This window comes from Macrobrachium rosenbergii, chromosome 25, assembly GCF_040412425.1.
Source record: "Macrobrachium rosenbergii isolate ZJJX-2024 chromosome 25, ASM4041242v1, whole genome shotgun sequence".
In the NCBI taxonomy this organism is placed as follows: Eukaryota; Metazoa; Arthropoda; class Malacostraca; order Decapoda; family Palaemonidae; genus Macrobrachium; species Macrobrachium rosenbergii.
In genome coordinates, this window is record NC_089765.1 from 11,665,876 (window position 1) to 11,683,905 (window position 18,030).

At 38.7% G+C, this 18,030-nt stretch overlaps 1 protein-coding gene across 27 annotated transcripts in view; it reads left to right on the forward strand.

The window, feature by feature from the left end:
* Mctp (multiple C2 domain and transmembrane region protein) overlaps positions 1-18,030 on the forward strand; it is a 1,033,178-nt gene that overhangs the window by 973,410 nt on the left and 41,738 nt on the right. For 25 of the 27 annotated variants that reach the window (XM_067126836.1, XM_067126837.1, XM_067126839.1 and 22 more), the window contains 3 exons: positions 12,984-13,135; positions 15,754-15,909; positions 17,466-17,652. In XM_067126836.1, the coding sequence (XP_066982937.1) occupies positions 12,984-13,135; positions 15,754-15,909; positions 17,466-17,652 (495 nt within the window). Of the gene's footprint in view, positions 1-9,278; positions 10,514-12,983; positions 13,136-15,753; positions 15,910-17,465; positions 17,653-18,030 lie in introns of all 27 variants that reach the window. The other 2 variants (XM_067126861.1, XM_067126863.1) reach the window with 1 other exon arrangement.

The window sequence follows — 18,030 nt, forward strand, 5'->3', positions numbered from 1 at the left end:
TGTTTATCACACATTACCACAATTGTAGTATGTGTATATATATATTATATATATATGTATATATATATATATATATATATATATATATATATATATATAATAAAAATTGTAATAACCAATGCCCTCTTAACTTCTCGGATTCTTCAGAGTTTTTTGGATACTCTGGTCACTATAAACCCTTATACATCCAAGTGAGTGTCAGAACGAGGTCACGTTGCCGACCTGACCACGAGAAGGATAGAAATGTATCGCCGCTCGTACATACGAGTCCATACATACTATACCCGACGAATTCAAGATACATTTATCTAGAGGTTGAATAGACCCATCCCCACCACCGTTAGCCAAGTGGGTAATCATTTGTATGTGAAAATGTATAGATTGGTTCCCGTTGAACAAAAAGGTATGAAGTTCATTCATTCTCATGATTAACTTTCAGTTATAGTTTTCTGTAAAAGAAAACTATTGTGCCGGCCTTGTCTGTCCGTCCGCACTTTATTCTGTCCGCACTTTTTCTGCCCGCCCTCAGATCTTCAAAACTACTGAGGCTAGATGTCTGCAAATTGGCATGTTGATCATCCACCATCCAATCATCAAACGTACCAGATTGCAGCCCTCTAGCTTCAGTGGTTTTTACTTTATTTAAAGTTAAGGTGAGCCACAATCGTGCCTCTGGCAACGATACAGGTTAGGCTGCCACCGGGCCGTGGTTAAAGTTTTTTGGGCCACGGCTCATACAATATTATACCGAGACCGCCGAAAAATAGATCTATTTTCGGTGGCCTTGATTATACGCCGTAGCAGCTGAACAAAAAACTCGATTGCGTCGAAGAAACTTCGGCGCATTTTTTTACTTGTTTTACAAGCAGCTACAATGCTGCCTGTATAGATGAATAGATAAAAGTGTAATTAAATTAATGAAATGCCAGGAAAGTTGTATTACAGTAGTAATGCACTGCATTTTACCCTAAAAATTGATCGCGGATATATGATTACAACGAGTGATTGTAATCAGCTGGCAGTTTGTAAACAATCGGCCTCCGCCTCAGTTTCATTCTCTTGTATTTATTTGCTGCGCAGCCCTTGAATAAAAAAAAAAAAAACTACTCAAACGCCCTCGGTACAACCCAAAATTGACCCCTTGGTGTGCCTCGTGTTTCATAACCTCCTGAAGTGGAGTCGACCATTTCATTGAATAAAAGTGCGTGACACAAAACGAGTTTCATATTCATTCCACTTTCGGCTCGTAATTGCTTGTTCCTGATCTTTAGGCTTCCTTTGCATGCACAGCCCAGCTCTCTGCGTTTGTGCAATTCGAACTTCAAAGGTTCAAGTGTAATGCAATGCATTACTTCCCTGATACTGTTCTCCTTGCATTCTAATACATTTTTATCTATATATTAAGTAATATTTTTTATCTTTTCAATATGTGAGATCTCTACTTTCTGTATTTCCCTTTACTTCCTCTTACTTCTTCCTAATGAACACCATAATATTCTTTGGAAGCTTCTTGAATCTCAAGTTAATGGCCCCTGTGGTGGGCTTGTTCCATATGAATAGGGGTCACCTACTGAGTAATAATAATAATAATAATAATAATAATAATAATAATAATAGGATAAAAGTAACGCCTAAAATGATAAGTTCAGTAGTTTTCTTTAAATGTTTCTCTTATTCTGAGTAATAATTATAGGATAAAAGTAACGCCTAAAATGATAAGTTCAATAGTTTTCATTAAATGTTTCTCTTATTCTGTTCCGTCCGTGGGAAGCGTTCTGTAGAAAGTTGACTTATTGCAGTCATGCATCATAGATAAACACGCCATTGTCTCTTTGATATAATGATTCATGTTTTTCGTTCATCCACCTTTCTTTGATTTCGTTCCAGAAGTCTCGGACACTTACGGGACTAAATTTTAATCTGCTCAAGTTAATTTTTGCTTGCTCTGAATTTCTGCAAGTTGCCGTAATTATTATAGACACCTTTGGGATGCCTAAAAAGTTACCGTAATTATTATAGACACCTTTGGGATGCCTAAATTATTATAGTTGGATGCCGTAATTATTATTGTAGACACCTTTGGGATGCCTAAAAGTTACCGTACTATTATAGACACCTTTGGGATGCCTAAAAGTTACCACAATTATTATAGACACCTTTGGATGCTGTGCTACTGTAATTATTATAGACACCTTGGGATGCCTAAAAGTTACTGTAATTATTATAGACACCTTTGGGATGCCTAAATGTGTTGGCCGTACCATTATAGACACCTTTGGGATACTGTAATTATTATAGACACCTTTGGGATGCCTAAAAAGTTACCGTAATTATTATAGACACCTTTGGGATGCCTAAAAAGTTACCGTAATTATTATAGACACCTTTGGGATGCCTAAACGATGCTGACCCTATTATTATTATTATTATTATTATTATTATTATTATTATTATTATTATTATTATTATTATTATTATTCAGAAGAACCCAATTCATATGGAACAAACTCACCACAGGGGCCATTGACTCGAAAATCAAGAAGCTTCCAGAAAGAAGAAGTCATTCATTAGCAAACGGAAATTAAATTAAAATAATAAATGAACAGATAAAAACGTAAGTAAATTGTCAGAATCCAAGGAGAAATGTCACAGGGTAGTCGTGCGTTGCATCTTCGCCTGAACTGTTGCGTTTCCAGTTGCACGACATCCTCAAGGAGACTGCTCTCAAGTAGACAGCAGGTTTGAGACGAAAGCGATGGGGTTTGAAACGATCGATGAGGCGATGGGGTGCGCCGTGGTAGTCTTCATGTGATATGCAGACGCACTGTTTCGGTTTTATCTCCTTCCAGTGATCGACGATTAAGCTTTTGAATTTCACGAGCCTCCCATTATCCCCAGCTCGATTAATACTGTAGACATTACTGGACCTCCATATATATTCTTTCTTATATCTTCCTTTCCACCCTCGCCTTTCAATTGATTGATGGAGCAACTGCAAAAGGCTTTATTTCTCTTGTTACGCGTTTCAGGCGTTTCTGCGTCAGTAACCTAGATGTTTGACGCCAGTTATAGTAGCCGTAAATCAATCAGTCAGTCAATCAGTCAGTCCCTCGAAGAGAGTTTTTTCTTGAGAGGTGAAAATAACAACAAGGTCAAGTTAGGGAAGTTGGACAGCTGGGTAAGAAAAGGTTGAGGGAAGGTTCAAAGGGAGTTTTTTATGGTACTTGCAGTGTGCCACGTAAAGCGCGCTGCAAGCGGCAATGCCTTTCACGCGTCCTCCAACCTCTTCTGTTTTACCTGAACACAGACTCTCTCTCTCTCTCTCTCTCTCTCTCTCTCTCTCTCTCTCTCTCTCTCTCTCTCTCTCTCTCTCTCTCATTTGTTTTGTTATTTGGTCATACATTTAGTTTTAAAGAAAACTATTGAGATGGCTTTGTATTTCCATCCGCACTTCTTCTGTCCGCCCTCAGATCTTAAAAACTACCGAGGCTAGAGGGCTGCAAATTGGTATGTCGATCATCGTCCCTCCAATCATCAAACATACCAAATTGCAGCCCTCTAGCCTCAGTAGTTTTTATCTTATTTAAGGTTAAAGTTAGCCATGATCATGCGTCTGGCAACGCTGTAGGACAGGCCACCACCGGGCCGTAGTCAAGGTTTCATGGGCCGCGGCTCATACATCATTATACGCTGTACAGAAAACTTGATTGCGCTGAAGTTTACTTGTGTATATTATTATTCTTAAAATTTGTACTGTGTCTCTCTCAAAATAAAATTATGATTTTAATTACTCCATTTGTTATTTTGCCAAAAATGACAGTTGGCCCTACTAGCCCTCTCCCACCCCACCCGCCCCCCCAGCATCAACAGAGTCCAAGGGGGTGCCCAGTGGAGGCTTTTAAGTCTTTATCTTCTGCTTTGTATGTCTGTCAGTCATGTTAGCCTTATCAGAGCAACGCTTACACAGCTGAAGAAAATTCATTTACACTTGGTTCAAATTTCTCTCTCTCTCTCTCTCTCTCTCTCTCTCTCTCTCTCTCTCTCTCTCTATATATATATATATATATATATATATATATATATATATATATATATATATATATATATATATATATATATATATATATATATATATGTATATGTATATACATATATATAATTTGTATATACATATATATAATATGTATATTGTGTGTATATATACGTGTGTGTGTGTGTGTGCGTGGTTTTCTTGAAAATCAAAAACCGATTTTTTCAAATGAAGGTTACAGCACCTTGTCACAGCCAAATTTTTGAAACACCAGCTCATGTATATTTAGATTTGATACACACGATTATAAACTATATATTACATTGTTCGTTAAACGGTTAATTAAATGCGTAATTCCCTTCAGGTTAACATTGATCTTTAATGAAAAATCTTAGTGCATCTTAACCTTGACTTTCGGTACGCTTGAAGCCTATCTACTTTCGTGTCCTACTTCCCTAAATAGCTATTAAAGCTTTCGGGAACTTCATTCTTGAATTTGAAGAAGGATTCTTTATTGAATTTACGAGATCTACTTTCTCAATCGATCCCTGATCCATTTTTCCTGCCGAGAGGTACCAGATTTGCTGACCAGCACCACCAATATGCAGTAAATGTGCCTCACTGTCGAACTTCTCAGTTGCAGAGGTCCTTTATTCCTCACGCCGTTGCACTGTGGAACAACCTCCCTATTGAGGATGTCGCGCAATTGGAACTTCAAAAGTTCAAGCGAAGATGCAATGCACTACTACCCTAATACAATTCTCCTTGCGTTTTAATACATTTTTATCCATTTATTAATTTATTGATATATCTTTCTCTTTTTTAAGACGCTAGAGTTCTTTCTGCATTTCTCTTTACCTCCTCTTACTTCATCATACTCGTATGAACACCATCTTCTCTGAAAGCTTGAATTTCAAGTCAATAGTCCCCTTTGTGGGCTTGTTCCTTATGAATAGGGTTCTTCATCTGAATAATAATAATAATAATCTGTTAATTCTTTTTAATACACTTCATATTCTTTGGAGGCTTGAATTTCAAGTCAATGGTCCCCTTTGGTGGGCTTGTTCCATATGAATAGGGTTCTTCATCTTCTTAATAATAATAATAATAATAATAATAATAATAATAATAATAATAATAATAATAATAAGCTGTCAGTTCTTTCTAAAGAACACCATATTCTCTGGAAGCTTGAATTTCATGTCATTGTCCCCCGTGGTGGGCTTGTTCCATATGAATAGGGCTCATCTTCTGAATAATAATAATAATAATAATAATAATAATGCGAAACGTACTTTCGTGCTAAGCTCACCTCTTCCAGGATTCTTGGATTCGAGTTGATGGTGTTTGTGTGTTTGTGCCGTGGGAAAGTGGCAGCAGGAATGGTGGTATGTGAAGGATAGGTTCCTCTTTAACCAATGTTTCCCTCTCAGGGAAAAGAGAGAGAGAAAGAGAGAGAGAGAGAGGGGTGGGGGCGGGAGGAACCCTGGGCAGCGGTGAAGGATATTTGAGGCGAGTACAGTGTCTTTTGTTCTCTCTCTCTCTCTCTCTCTCTCTCTCTCTCTCTCTCTCTCTCTCTCTCTCTCTCTCGTGGAAAATTTGTGGTTGCATTTGATAACACTTGGTCCCCAGAGTATATGAATGAAGCAGTTTCCCTTTGGAATGCAGAAAATTTAGGCAATTTGGACATGATTTTAAAGTGTGGCTTTCAATTCTTAAGACTTTAGGGAAAGGTGAACTGTCATATGCCGATGTTTTCTTTGTTGTAAATACTGTTGGCAACTGAACATTCTGACTTCTTTTCTAAGTGTCACTTTATTTCATTGCAGTGGTCTTTGAACGGATTTGCAAGCATACACAGACATCCTACGTTTTTGCAAGGATACATTCACAGACATCCTATGCTTTTGCAAGCACACACACACACACACACACACATCATACGCTGTTGCAAGCATACAGACATCCTACATTTTTGCATGCACGCAAACACAGACATCCTACGCTTTTGCAAGCACACACGCACAGACATCCTACGCTTTTGCAAGCACACACAACAGACATCCTAAGCTTTTGCAAGCACACGCACACAGACATTCTACGCTTTTGTGGGCACACACAGACAGAATCCTGCTCTTTTGCAAGCACACACTCACAGACATCCTACGCTTTTGCAAGCACACTCACAGACATCCTACGCTTTTGCAAGCACACACAGACATCCTATGCTTTTGCAAGCACACATACAGGCATCCCACGCTTTTGCAAGCACACACACAGACATCCTATGCTTTTGCAAGCACACACCTCCTACGCATTTACAAGCGCACACATCCTCGGTTATAGCTGTCGATTAGCGATGTAGTAGCCCATGAACGCGGGAAAGAATGAAAGTATATTTTCCAGGTGACCTGAAATCAGTAAGTCCAAGGAACTCTTTCGAACGAACGCCATAATATTCTTTGGAAGCTTGAATTTCAAGTCAGTGGCCCCTGTGGTGGCTTGTTCCAGCGAGGTTCTTGTGGAATAATAATGAATAATAATTAATAATAATAATAATAATCCTCATAATATCTTTTGCAACTATCCTCATATGCACATGAACGCAATTGCATTACTGTAAGACACGCAAACATGTGTGTACGTTTGTTTGTTCCTTGTTAGATCTCCCGGAAGTGAGTCACGTAATTCATGCTAATCACTGTGCCGTGGTGTTTATCCTGAGCCCAGGTCATCATCCAATTTGTATTCGAGGACGCTGGTTCCCCTGGGAATATGAAATTCTTTGCATATTCGAGGCCGTCTAGTTGAAAACATCATCGCCTGAGTTAGGTCCAAGGCACACAGTGTCGTGCCAGAAGAGGTGTCTTCTGCTTGTTGACTTCGTTTTTAGGAAGTTGCTCGTATGAATTAATATCGGTTTCGTCCGAAATAAAGAAATTTTCGTTCCTTTCACAGGGAGCTGGAATCAGAACATCGCGTATCAACTCCCTTTGTAAATTTGTAAGCGATTTTTGGCTAGTAATATACAGCTCTCCTTGCTTCTTCTTAATTTACTTACATTTTTCCATTCATTTATTAGTTTGTTGGTTTTTCTTTTTCTCTTTTAATGAGTGATCTTCTTCTTCTGTGTTTCCTATTACCTTTTGTTACTCCTTCCTGTTGAACACCATCTTCTTTGGAAGCTTCTTGAATTTCAAGTCAGTGGCTCCTGTGGTGGGCTTGTTCCATATGAATAGGGTTCTTCATCTTCTGAAGAATAATAATAATATGTCTTAGCATCTGTAGAACAGGATGGCAGATTTTAATGACCGCCCTCCTTAAGTCAATATGATCCGAATGAATGTTCATTTTAAATTTCAATTAATGAATGCAGATGGATCTGTTCATCTTACGCTGAATTTCAATTGAATTTCACTTTTAGCTTCGTCTGACGAAGTTTGTTTCGCAAAGGCCGCAATAATGTTTTTCTAGGAAGAAATCTTTATAGAGTTGAAGGAGATTTCTCTTCTTTAGGTCATGAAAGGAGAGGTGGTTCCGTGTCTCCTATTCTTCTCTCATTCTTTTTAGCATTTTTAGCAAGTGGAGGAATTCATGAATACCATATTATTATTTCAGTTCCCCACTCATGAAACTTACTTATAATATTCAACATTTTAGATACATTCGTGCCTTGATAAATTACCCCATTGATTTGATGTGTACCTGTATTCATGAATACCGCAATATCATTTCAATTCCTTACACATGAAATTTATTGATAAATAGTCAACATTTTAGATACATTCGTGCAGTGATAAATTACCCCATTGATTTGATGTGTACCTGTATTCATGAATACCGCAATATCATTTCAGTTCCTTGCACATGAAATTTATTGATAAATATTCAACATTTTAGATACATTCGTGCAGTGATAAATTACCCCATTGATTTGATGTGTACCTGTATTCATGAATACCGCAATATCATTTCAGTTCCTTACACATGAAATTTATTGATAAATATTCAACATTTTAGATACATTCGTGCAGTGATAAATTACCCCATTGATTTGATGTGTACCTGTATTCATGAATACCGTAATATCATTTCAATTCCTTACACATGAAATTTATTGATGAATAGTCAACATTTTAGACACATTCGTGCATTGATAAATTACCCTATTGATTTGATGTACCTGTATTCATGAATACCGCAATATCATTTCAGTTACTTACACATGAAATTTATTGATAAATATTCAACATTTTAGATACATTCGTGTATTGATAAATTATCCCGATGATTTGATGTACCTGTATTCATGAATACTGCAATATCAATTCAGTTCCTTACACATGAAATTTATTGATAAATATTCAACATTTTAGATACATTCGTGCATTGATAAATTATCCTATTTATATGATGTACGTGAATTCATGAATACTGTAATATTATTTCAGTTCCTTACTCATGAAACTTACTGATAAATATTCAACAGTTTAGACACATTCGTGCATTGATAAATTATCCCATTGATTTGACGCTCCTGAATTCATGAATACTGTAATATTAATTCAGTTCCTTACTCATGAAACTTACTGACAAATATTCAACATTTTAGATACTTTCCTTTACTGATAAATTAACATACTGATCTGGTGTACCTGAAATACACTTGAAAGTTGTCAAAGTCTTGTACACCTACACATTTCACGTGATGTTGGAGAGGATCTCATTGGATGTATAAATAATTTAGTTTGTCGGTATGCATAGAGATAGATGGGACACAGGAAAAAAGTAATAATGGCAGTATAGGAAGGAGGTAATAAATTTTGTTATGACCACATTTTCGTGCATTATTATTACGTGTTCGATGTGGAGTTGTGTACTCTGGGAACTTCTACCTTTTCAAATACCTCACATGCTCCTGAACACTGATGTTGGGCCAGTTGTGAATTTTTTAAAGGCTACTGGATTTTATGAAATCTTGTAATTTTCTATAGGTGTCTTTTTTTATCTTATTTGTGGCAGTTTTTATTCCGGTAGCGATTAAATCTCTTCGATTTTACCTTTTTAAACATTGACCTTCAGAATATGTATTTTAAACTCATTATTTATATCATTTCCATTTTCATTCGTTTTCATCATAAGCGCTGACTGATTCTTGTGGGTCCCAGTGCTTGGCTTTGTGCCCAAATTTCGTATTCCATTCCTTACTTGCTAACATTACTGAATGCCAAACCATTTTCCTTTGTAGAGGTGAAATGTATAAATGAATGAACGTTTTGTTAATAATAAGCAATGTAAGAGACTCTTGAGAAAAGTGTCAGTATTCCTCGCCAGAGTTTCTGTTGACATGGAAACGAACATAGTGACATGATGACGGAATGTTCTGGAAGTGTGGAAGATAGCATGAAACAAGAGACTCTCCACGTAACCGTCAGCGACCCCGTCGGGAACGTGAAAAAGGACCCCATCTCCCCCGACCACCGGAGCGGCGCGCCCCTCACTTTCCACAAAGTCGGGACCGTCGGCGGATCGCTCGCCAAAGCCTTCAGGAAAGTCTTCCGCAGCCGGACGCCCTCCCCGAGCACGGAGGACAAGGAGGACGACCACTTCCACCACGGGGACGACCTCCTCAAGTGTGACGTCTCGTCCGGCGACTTCGAGTTCCACGATGGTGTGCAGGCGTTCTCCAGTCCTCCGGGTACTGGGGACAGCTTCAGCAGTCAAATTTTTGCCTACGATGCCACCAGCGTCGTGACCTCTTACGACGAAGTCCACAACGCGAGCCCGCTTTCCAGGGACCGCTTGCACCCCCACAGCCCCAACGTCGCCAAGTCCCAGACTTACTCCGCTCTCTCGGAAGCCCTCCACCATGCGTTTCTGGAGGGCATGGTGTGCAGCGGGGCAGATGACGTCAATCTCATGTCAAACGATGACCTCCACATCCAGGGCAGCAAAAGCGAAAACGACGTAGGTCATAGTAAGGGCAGAGATTTCGGCGTGAACAGCAGGGCGTCCCACTTACCCTCTGATGAAGGGGACAACCTGAAGAGAGAAGAATCTGAGTTTTCTAGTCATTCACTGCTGGTGCCGTCGCTGTCCAACAGATCCGGGCCTTACTCGGACCACTCTGACGCGGGCACAGAAGACGAGGAGGAAGAGGAGGAGGAGGAGAGCAGCTCTCAACACAGCCGCGATGAAAGGCAGCACCAGCAGCAGCAGCAGCAGCAAGAATCACACTCGCCGCCGGAACACGACCACAACAAGAGTTTCGACCTCTTTGGCAACTTCTTCAGCCATTCCCGTAGGTCTTCCATGTTGCCTCAGACCAACAGCGAGGAGTCCAAGACGGATGGGTCTAAACCTGAGGTCTACAACATCCATCACCCAAGCCCTCACCACAAGTCCCTGAAAGATAAGGAGTCAGGGAGGGACCACGTCAAGGGGCATAAGTCTTTAGGGGACACCCTCAGTAAAGTAGCTGTGGTGAGTTTTTGGTATACCTGTAGATAGTGCTCCTGTGTCATACTGAAATTCAGTTATTATACCCCAGAGGGGGAGGACCGTCAGTGCACCTCATGCAGTGCACTGTAGGCATTACTTAAGGATCTTTGTAGCTTCACTAACTTGGGCCCCTAGCTGCAACCCCTTTCATTACTTTTACTGTACCCCCATTCAAATTCTGTCTTCCATCTTACTTTCCTCAACCCTCTCCTAACAGTTGTTTCACAGTGCAACTACGAGTTTTTCCTTCTGTTACACCTTTCAAACCTTCTTTACTTTGGCCTAAATCCTATATTCTTTTCAGTGATTATCAGGTGTGGGCTGTAGGTGCACTTCTGCTGTTAATACTCTTGTTGCAAGAAGTAGTACAGTACTTTCATTCATGAAAACCTTATTTACCATGCCAACGATGTTTTCAGCGATAAGGTCATTAATACTAAGAAATTCACAATGTTGTGAAAAATTGTTGTGCAATAAAAACCCACAATTATAACAGTAAGTTGTATTATTTATAAAAAGATGAAAACGAAATACTTTCAAAACCTGAAAAGTGATCCTCCTCAGTGTACAAGTTGAAAGAAACTGTTTTTATCTATTATAAATAGTATAACTTATGTAATTGTGGATTTTATTATATGCCAGTATTAATGTTAGCTGTACCCAAGTTTCTTAGAGTAATGTTGTCGTGATATAGTTGGCATTATTCAAATCAGGCAGATTTCAGCTTCAGCTTTATTATAGTCGACACATTTTAAGAATATCACTTGGCCACGCCCACATCCTCCCTACACCACCCCACCACCACAGCCTAACCCCTCCCCTCTTTCACAATATTACTTATACGGCTGGCAGTGCTGTACTTATCGTGAGCCGGACTCCTTTGCCCATCTCAGGATGGGTGGAGGGTGGGGGTTGCTTCTCTCTGGTGTCTACTACTACTCCCTGGGATGAGTGAGTTGCACAGAGAGAGAGGGAGAGAGAGAGAATTACTATTTGTGTTGTTGTGAAGAGGAAACTTTCAGAAGTATGTTGATAGAATAGTTGTATAAAAATAAGTACTAATTTACAGGTTCTAGAGCCTCCTTTAGCTATTGAATGAATGACCTTTCGATGTTATCAGTGTCATAGCCAAGCAGCGACTAATATCGTCCAAGAGTGCGGTATGATAATGTCATGCATTATCTACTGTGCCAGGGGAAGGGGACGTGGCTGAGTAAGATTCTTAAAATGTGTTGACTATAGTATTGCAACATATAAAAAGATTTTTTAACACTGAAAGGCTTTAGGTTTCCGATGTGTTAACATCAGATAATGCAAGTAAGTATATTGGTCATTGTTGAATTAGGATGATTATAATAACCTCCCCCCCCTTCATCACTGATATGGTAAGTTTGAACCTAAATAGAGTTTTAATGCAAATCTGCCTTGTTCCAGTGCTGTGAGTATGGAAGTGATAATCTTGTAAAGAAAAAATTATTGCCAAATGCTATTGCAACAAGTTGATATTGGGTAGGTACTAGGTTGACTTACTGGGTAAGTTGACTGAGTACTGTACAGTACTGATAAAAAGTAAAGTAACTGGTAGTATTGCTCTTTGGGAGAAGTCATTGCTGAATCTTACAGAAAAAAAAGCTCACTTTTTTCATTTGAAATTGTTTGAATGTCATAGTTTTTTACACGCTCGTTAAAATATATATTGCAATTGGAATTTTTTTCCAATTTTTCCCGAGAAAAGAGTGAGCGTTTTTCTCTCGAGTGATGTTGTTGATAGTAAATCTGACTAATCAAGATTAAAAATAAAAAAAAAGTGAAGCGTGTGTAAGAAGCAGACACCACTTGGAAGATTTTTCTAACGGGAAGAAAGTTATGAATAGCCGGTATTTAGATTTAAGCGTAAATGGAAAAGAAGAAGTACAAGTCGTGTTTGTTGGAAATGTAAGCAGAATATTGTAGAAGCAAAAATGGAAAAATAACTAAATGGATAGTTTACAGGTGTCTTTCCTTTCACTTAGCCACTAGTAATGCATTACCAGAGGCTTTCATCAAGATTAAATGGTAATCCCCCCGTAGGGGGTTAGTGCCTACAGTGCGCCTCACGCGCGGTGCACTGTAGGCATTACTTTTCTTTCGCAGTATCCCTTCTATGGCCCCTAGCTGCAACCCCTTTCATTCCCTTTACTATAACTCCATTCATATTCTCTCTCCTCCATCTTACTTTCCTCAACCCTCTCCTAACAATTGTTTTATGTGCAGCTGCGAGGTTTTCTTCCTGTTACACCTTTCAGACCTTCTTACTCTCAATTCTCCTTTCAGCGCTCAATGACTTCATCCCAGCTCTTGGCCTTCGGCCTAAATTGTTTATCCTATTCAATATGATAATCCCGTAGAGCGAAAGCCTTGGAACTTTCCAAGCTTTCAATTGTATACTGACGAGAGACCCTTTCCCTTGCAGTACTTGCAGAGAGGAGGATCCCGCCTAGCGGAACAACAGCGCCGACTGAAGAGCCAAATCTGGAGTTCGGTGGTCACGATCGTTCTGGTGGAAGGCAAGAACATGCTGCCCATGGACCCCGATGGGACTTCTGATCCATACGTCAAGTTCAGGTAAAAAAAACGTCAGGAACGTTTGCAAGCAGCCTCACACACACACTCAATATATACACTTGATCTATGTATCTTAACTGTCAGTCATTATGACAGCAGTAGGTTTTGGTGTAGAGGAACCTTGCCATTTGCCAGATTTCCCTCTTTGAACTTGTTCGTTCACCGTATTATTAGAAATTAGTATTTTAAACACAGTGTTCAAGAATGCATTAAGCCGCCACTAAGCGTACAAACATTCAAACATGAACATGTGTCGTTCTATTGCCGCTGTTGATGACTAATTAGGGAAATTAACCACTTTTTTCATTGCACTTTAATAACTTATATACATTTTTATTCATTTATTTATTAATTTATTTTGTCTTTGTTAATGTGATCTCTTCTTTCTGTATTTCCCATTGCCTTCTGTTACTTCTTTCTTATGAACACCTTAGTATTCTTTGAAGCTTGAATTTCAAGTTTGTGGCCCCTGTGGTGGGCTTGTTCCATATGAATAGAGTTCATCTTCCGAATAATTATGATAATAATAATTCTGTGTTTCCTTTTACTTTCTTTTTCTTCTTTCTGATGAACACCTTAATATTGTTCGGATGCTTGAATTTCAAGTCAGTGGCCCCTATGGTGGGCTTGTTCCATATGAATAGGGTTCACCTTCTGATAATAATAACAACAGTAGCTTGAAAACGATTTTTTTTTTATCCAGTCAAAGCTTTGAAAATTAGGCTCATTTCGGCTCAAAGTTTGGCTGCCCAACTTGAGAGGATTTGGTTTTCAGAAATCAAGATTTATATAAATCATGCAGTATCAATAAAAGCTTGTTGTTAACTGAGGACAGTATGGGATGAGATGAAGATGGTCGACAAATTATCTGTAGTGTTTAATGATATTATATTATTATTATATTGTTTTCTATCTCAGCCATCCTATTCGACTGGGTGGTATTTATAGTGTGGTTTGGCGCGGGGGTGGGGGAGGATTCCGGGTTGCATCCTGCCGCCTTAGGAGTCCATCACTTTTCTCACTATGTGCGCTGTCTCTAGTAGCACACTCTTCTGCATGAGTCCTGGAGCTACTTCGGCATCTAGTTTTTCCAGATTCCTTTTCAGGGATCTTGGGATCGTGCCTAGTGTTCCAATGATTATGGGTACAATTTCCACTGGCATATTCCGTATCCTTCTTATTTCTATTTTCAGGTCATAATACTTTTATTATTATTATTATTATTATTATTATTATTATTATTATTATTATTATTATTATTATTATTCAGACTATGAACCCTATTCATATGGAACAAGCCCACCACAGGGGCCACTGACTTGAAATTCCAGCTTCCAAAGAATATTATGGTGTTCATTCCTGTTACTGAACTAGCAAAAGAATACAGAAATAAGAGATCAGTTTTTCGAAAAGAAAAAAATAAATAGATAAAAATGTAAGTAAATTATAAAATACAAGGAGAATTGCTTTAGAGTAGTAACGCATTTTATCTCGCTTGAACTTTTGATGGAAAGAAGGCAAATCAGTGATATCAATCAATTATAGTAGGATGTGACTGCAGCAGGACTATGATTAGCCCTGGCAGTAATGCCAGTTACATTTTAGTTTTGGATGTCTTCGAATCCTGAAATCTTACACTAGAAGATTTGAACAACATTCCAACAAATTCTTGATCGCAACTCAAATTTACTTTAGAATCTAATGATAAAGAATTTAATAATAAAGTAATAAATATTGCTGTAATATATTGTAGGCAACTGATTAATAAAGGTTCAGTGCAGTCCTCTCGCTGTTCGAAAAACTTTGCAAACTACAAATGTTATAGACCTCAGTCCTGCAAAGTTATTTTCGGGTCTAAAAATTAAAGATTTTTCCCCTCTTGTGCATCTTTATTTTCTGTGCTAAATGTCTGTATAAAGGCTTAAATTTTACAGGGTTGTCTGTTGTTGTCTTTAATCCATTACGAAAAGTTATGAATGTAGTTTTCAAGGTCAATGAACCTTATTCATCTGTCACTGATTTTCTGAGCTATGCTTCCTTGGCAGTGAGAATTCTGTACAACGTCGAATTTAAATGATTTTGTTCACCTCCGTTTTTCTCTGTATATACCTCAGGCTCTTATCCACTGAGGTTCGGAATTCATTAAAATGTTTCATGCTTCTCTTTTTTAGTTTTCTGTAAAAGAAAACTATTGTGCCGGCTTTGTCTGTGCGTCCGCCCTCAGATCTTAAAAACTACTGAAGTTAGAGGGCTGCAAATTGGTATGTTGATCATCCACTCTCCAATCATCAAACCTACCAGATTGCAGCCTTCTAGCCTCCTCGTTAGTTTTTATTTTATTTGAGGTTGAAGTTAGCTATGATCGTGCGTCTGGCAACGATATACGACAGGCCACCACCAAGTCGTGGTTAAAGTTTCGTGGGCCGCGGCTCATACAGCATTATATCGAGACCACCGAAAGATAGATCTATTTTCAGTGGCCTCGATTATACACTGTACAGAAAACTCGATTGCGCCGAGGAAACTGCGGCTCATTTTTTACTTGTTTTTCTTCACATACCTCAGACTCTCATCCACTGAAATTCGGAGCTCATTCAGGTTATTCGTTTCTCACACAGACTCGGAAACGAGAAGTACAAGAGCAAAGTCGAGCTTCACACCCTCACTCCAAGATGGCTGGAGCAGTTTGACTTGCATCTGTTCGAAGACCAGAGTCAGATGCTGGAAATCACCGTCTGGGACAAGGATCTCCGGAAGGATGACTTCATCGGAAAGTGAGTGGTGGTTCTAGTTCAGCTTTCTCTCGGGTCTTTTATGCCGGTGTTCTGATGAATGCATTCGTTCATAGGGAAAGTTACACTCCACATGAATAACATTCGTTCATAGGGAAAGTTACACTCCACATGAATAACATTTCGTTCATAGGGAAAGTTACACTCCACATGAATAACATGCGTTCATAGTGAAAGTTACACCACATGAATAACATTCGTTAATAGTGAAAGTTACACTCCACATGAATAACATTTGTTCACAACGAAAGTTACACTCCACACATGAATAACATTCTTTAATAGTGAAAGTTACACTCCACATGAATAACATTCGTTCACAGTGAAAGTTACATGAATAACATTCGTTAATAGTGAAAGTTACACTCCACATGAATAACATTTGTTCACAGCGAAAGTTACAATCCACACATGAATAACATTCGTTAATAGTGAAAGTTACACTCCACATGAATAACAATTCGTTCACAGTGAAAGTTACACTCCACATGAATAACATTCGTTCACAGCGAAAGTTACACTCCACACATGAATAACATTCGTTAATAGTGAAAGTTACACTCAACATGAATAACATTTCGTTCACAGTGAAAGTTACACTCCACATGAATAATTCGTTCACAGTGAAAGTTACACTCCACATGAATAACATTCCTTAATAGTGAAAAGTACACCGTAGCATCATAAGGCATAAGGTACTATGGTGTGGTGTTGTATGTTGCATCTAAGAATGAAACAGTTGAATCTTAGACACTTATTTTGATTAATTATAATCACAGACCGGAGTACGGTGTGTAGGATGTAGTAAAATAAGTACAATATTTCCAAGAGGAATTATTCATTATCAAGATCCTGGAATCGCAGATAATGATACTGGACAGTGAAGCCCAGGAACTTGCGTCCACAAGTAAAAGATGATCCGATTCCTTACTTTCCCTGTCATCGTATCTTCATCAGAGGTAATGAGTCAAGTTTTGATACTGAATCAGCGTCATCGCAGATTTTGAGGGTAGTACCGTCAGTGCACCTCACGTGGTGCGCTGTAGGCATTCCTTAAGGTTCTCTGCAGCTCCCCTCGGCCCCTAGCTGCAACCCCTTTCATTCCTTTTACTGTATCTCCGTTCATTTTCTTTCTTCCATCTTACTTTCCATCCTCGTCTAACAATTGTTTCACAGTGCAGCTCCTTTGAGGTTTCCCTCCTGTTACACCTATCTAAAACTTTTACTTTCAGTTTTCCTTTCAGCGCTGAATGACCTCATAGGGCCCAGCCTAAATTGTATGTATTCTGTTCTGAATAAGTGTCAAAAGTACATTTTTGTCAATAATTTCTTTCACGCAAGCTTAAATGCATGTGTATTTCTTTGTTTTCTATAAGTCTTTGGTTTTTATTCTATCAGAGACACAGTACTGGTATTTTTACAGTGTAAGAATTATCTATAAATGCAGTTACGTCTGAATGAGAGCCATTTTTCATTTTAGGTGCAGGAATTGTTCGGAAATGTTGTTACGTACGATTGAAATTCATTTTTCCTTTTAGGTGCAGCATAGACTTGACGCAGTATGAGAGGGAGAGAACCCACCACATATGGGTTGACTTGGATAAGGGTGCTGGTTCGCTTTTTCTTCTCTTAACCATATCAGGAACGACCTCTTCCGAGACCATATCGGACCTTCATTCTTATCAGGAAAATCCCAAGGAAATCAGAACCGTGGCTGACAGATACGTAAGTCACTGGTGCCTCGCTTTCAAGGTTTGAGCGGGTGCAATTTGGTTAAACCTGGAAGTGGCAGAATGAAAGTGCACTTTCACTGTCAGTGGTGCTAGAATACTTGTTTGTCCGTTCTTTATTTACTGATTTATAAAGTTAGTTGCAGATCAATTTCTTTCCAGCACTTCAAATTACAAAACTGTTTCTTTCCAAGGCTTCCAAATACAAACTCACACTCCATCCATGTGGAGATTATTCTATCTTTCATACGGCAGTGTATAAACATTTCAGTCCTAGAAATAAATAAAATTCCCTGGATAGAAATACAGAACTGATGAATGTTTTTTGTGCAATATTTATTTTATAGGTTTTCAGATAACAGGTGGACTTAAT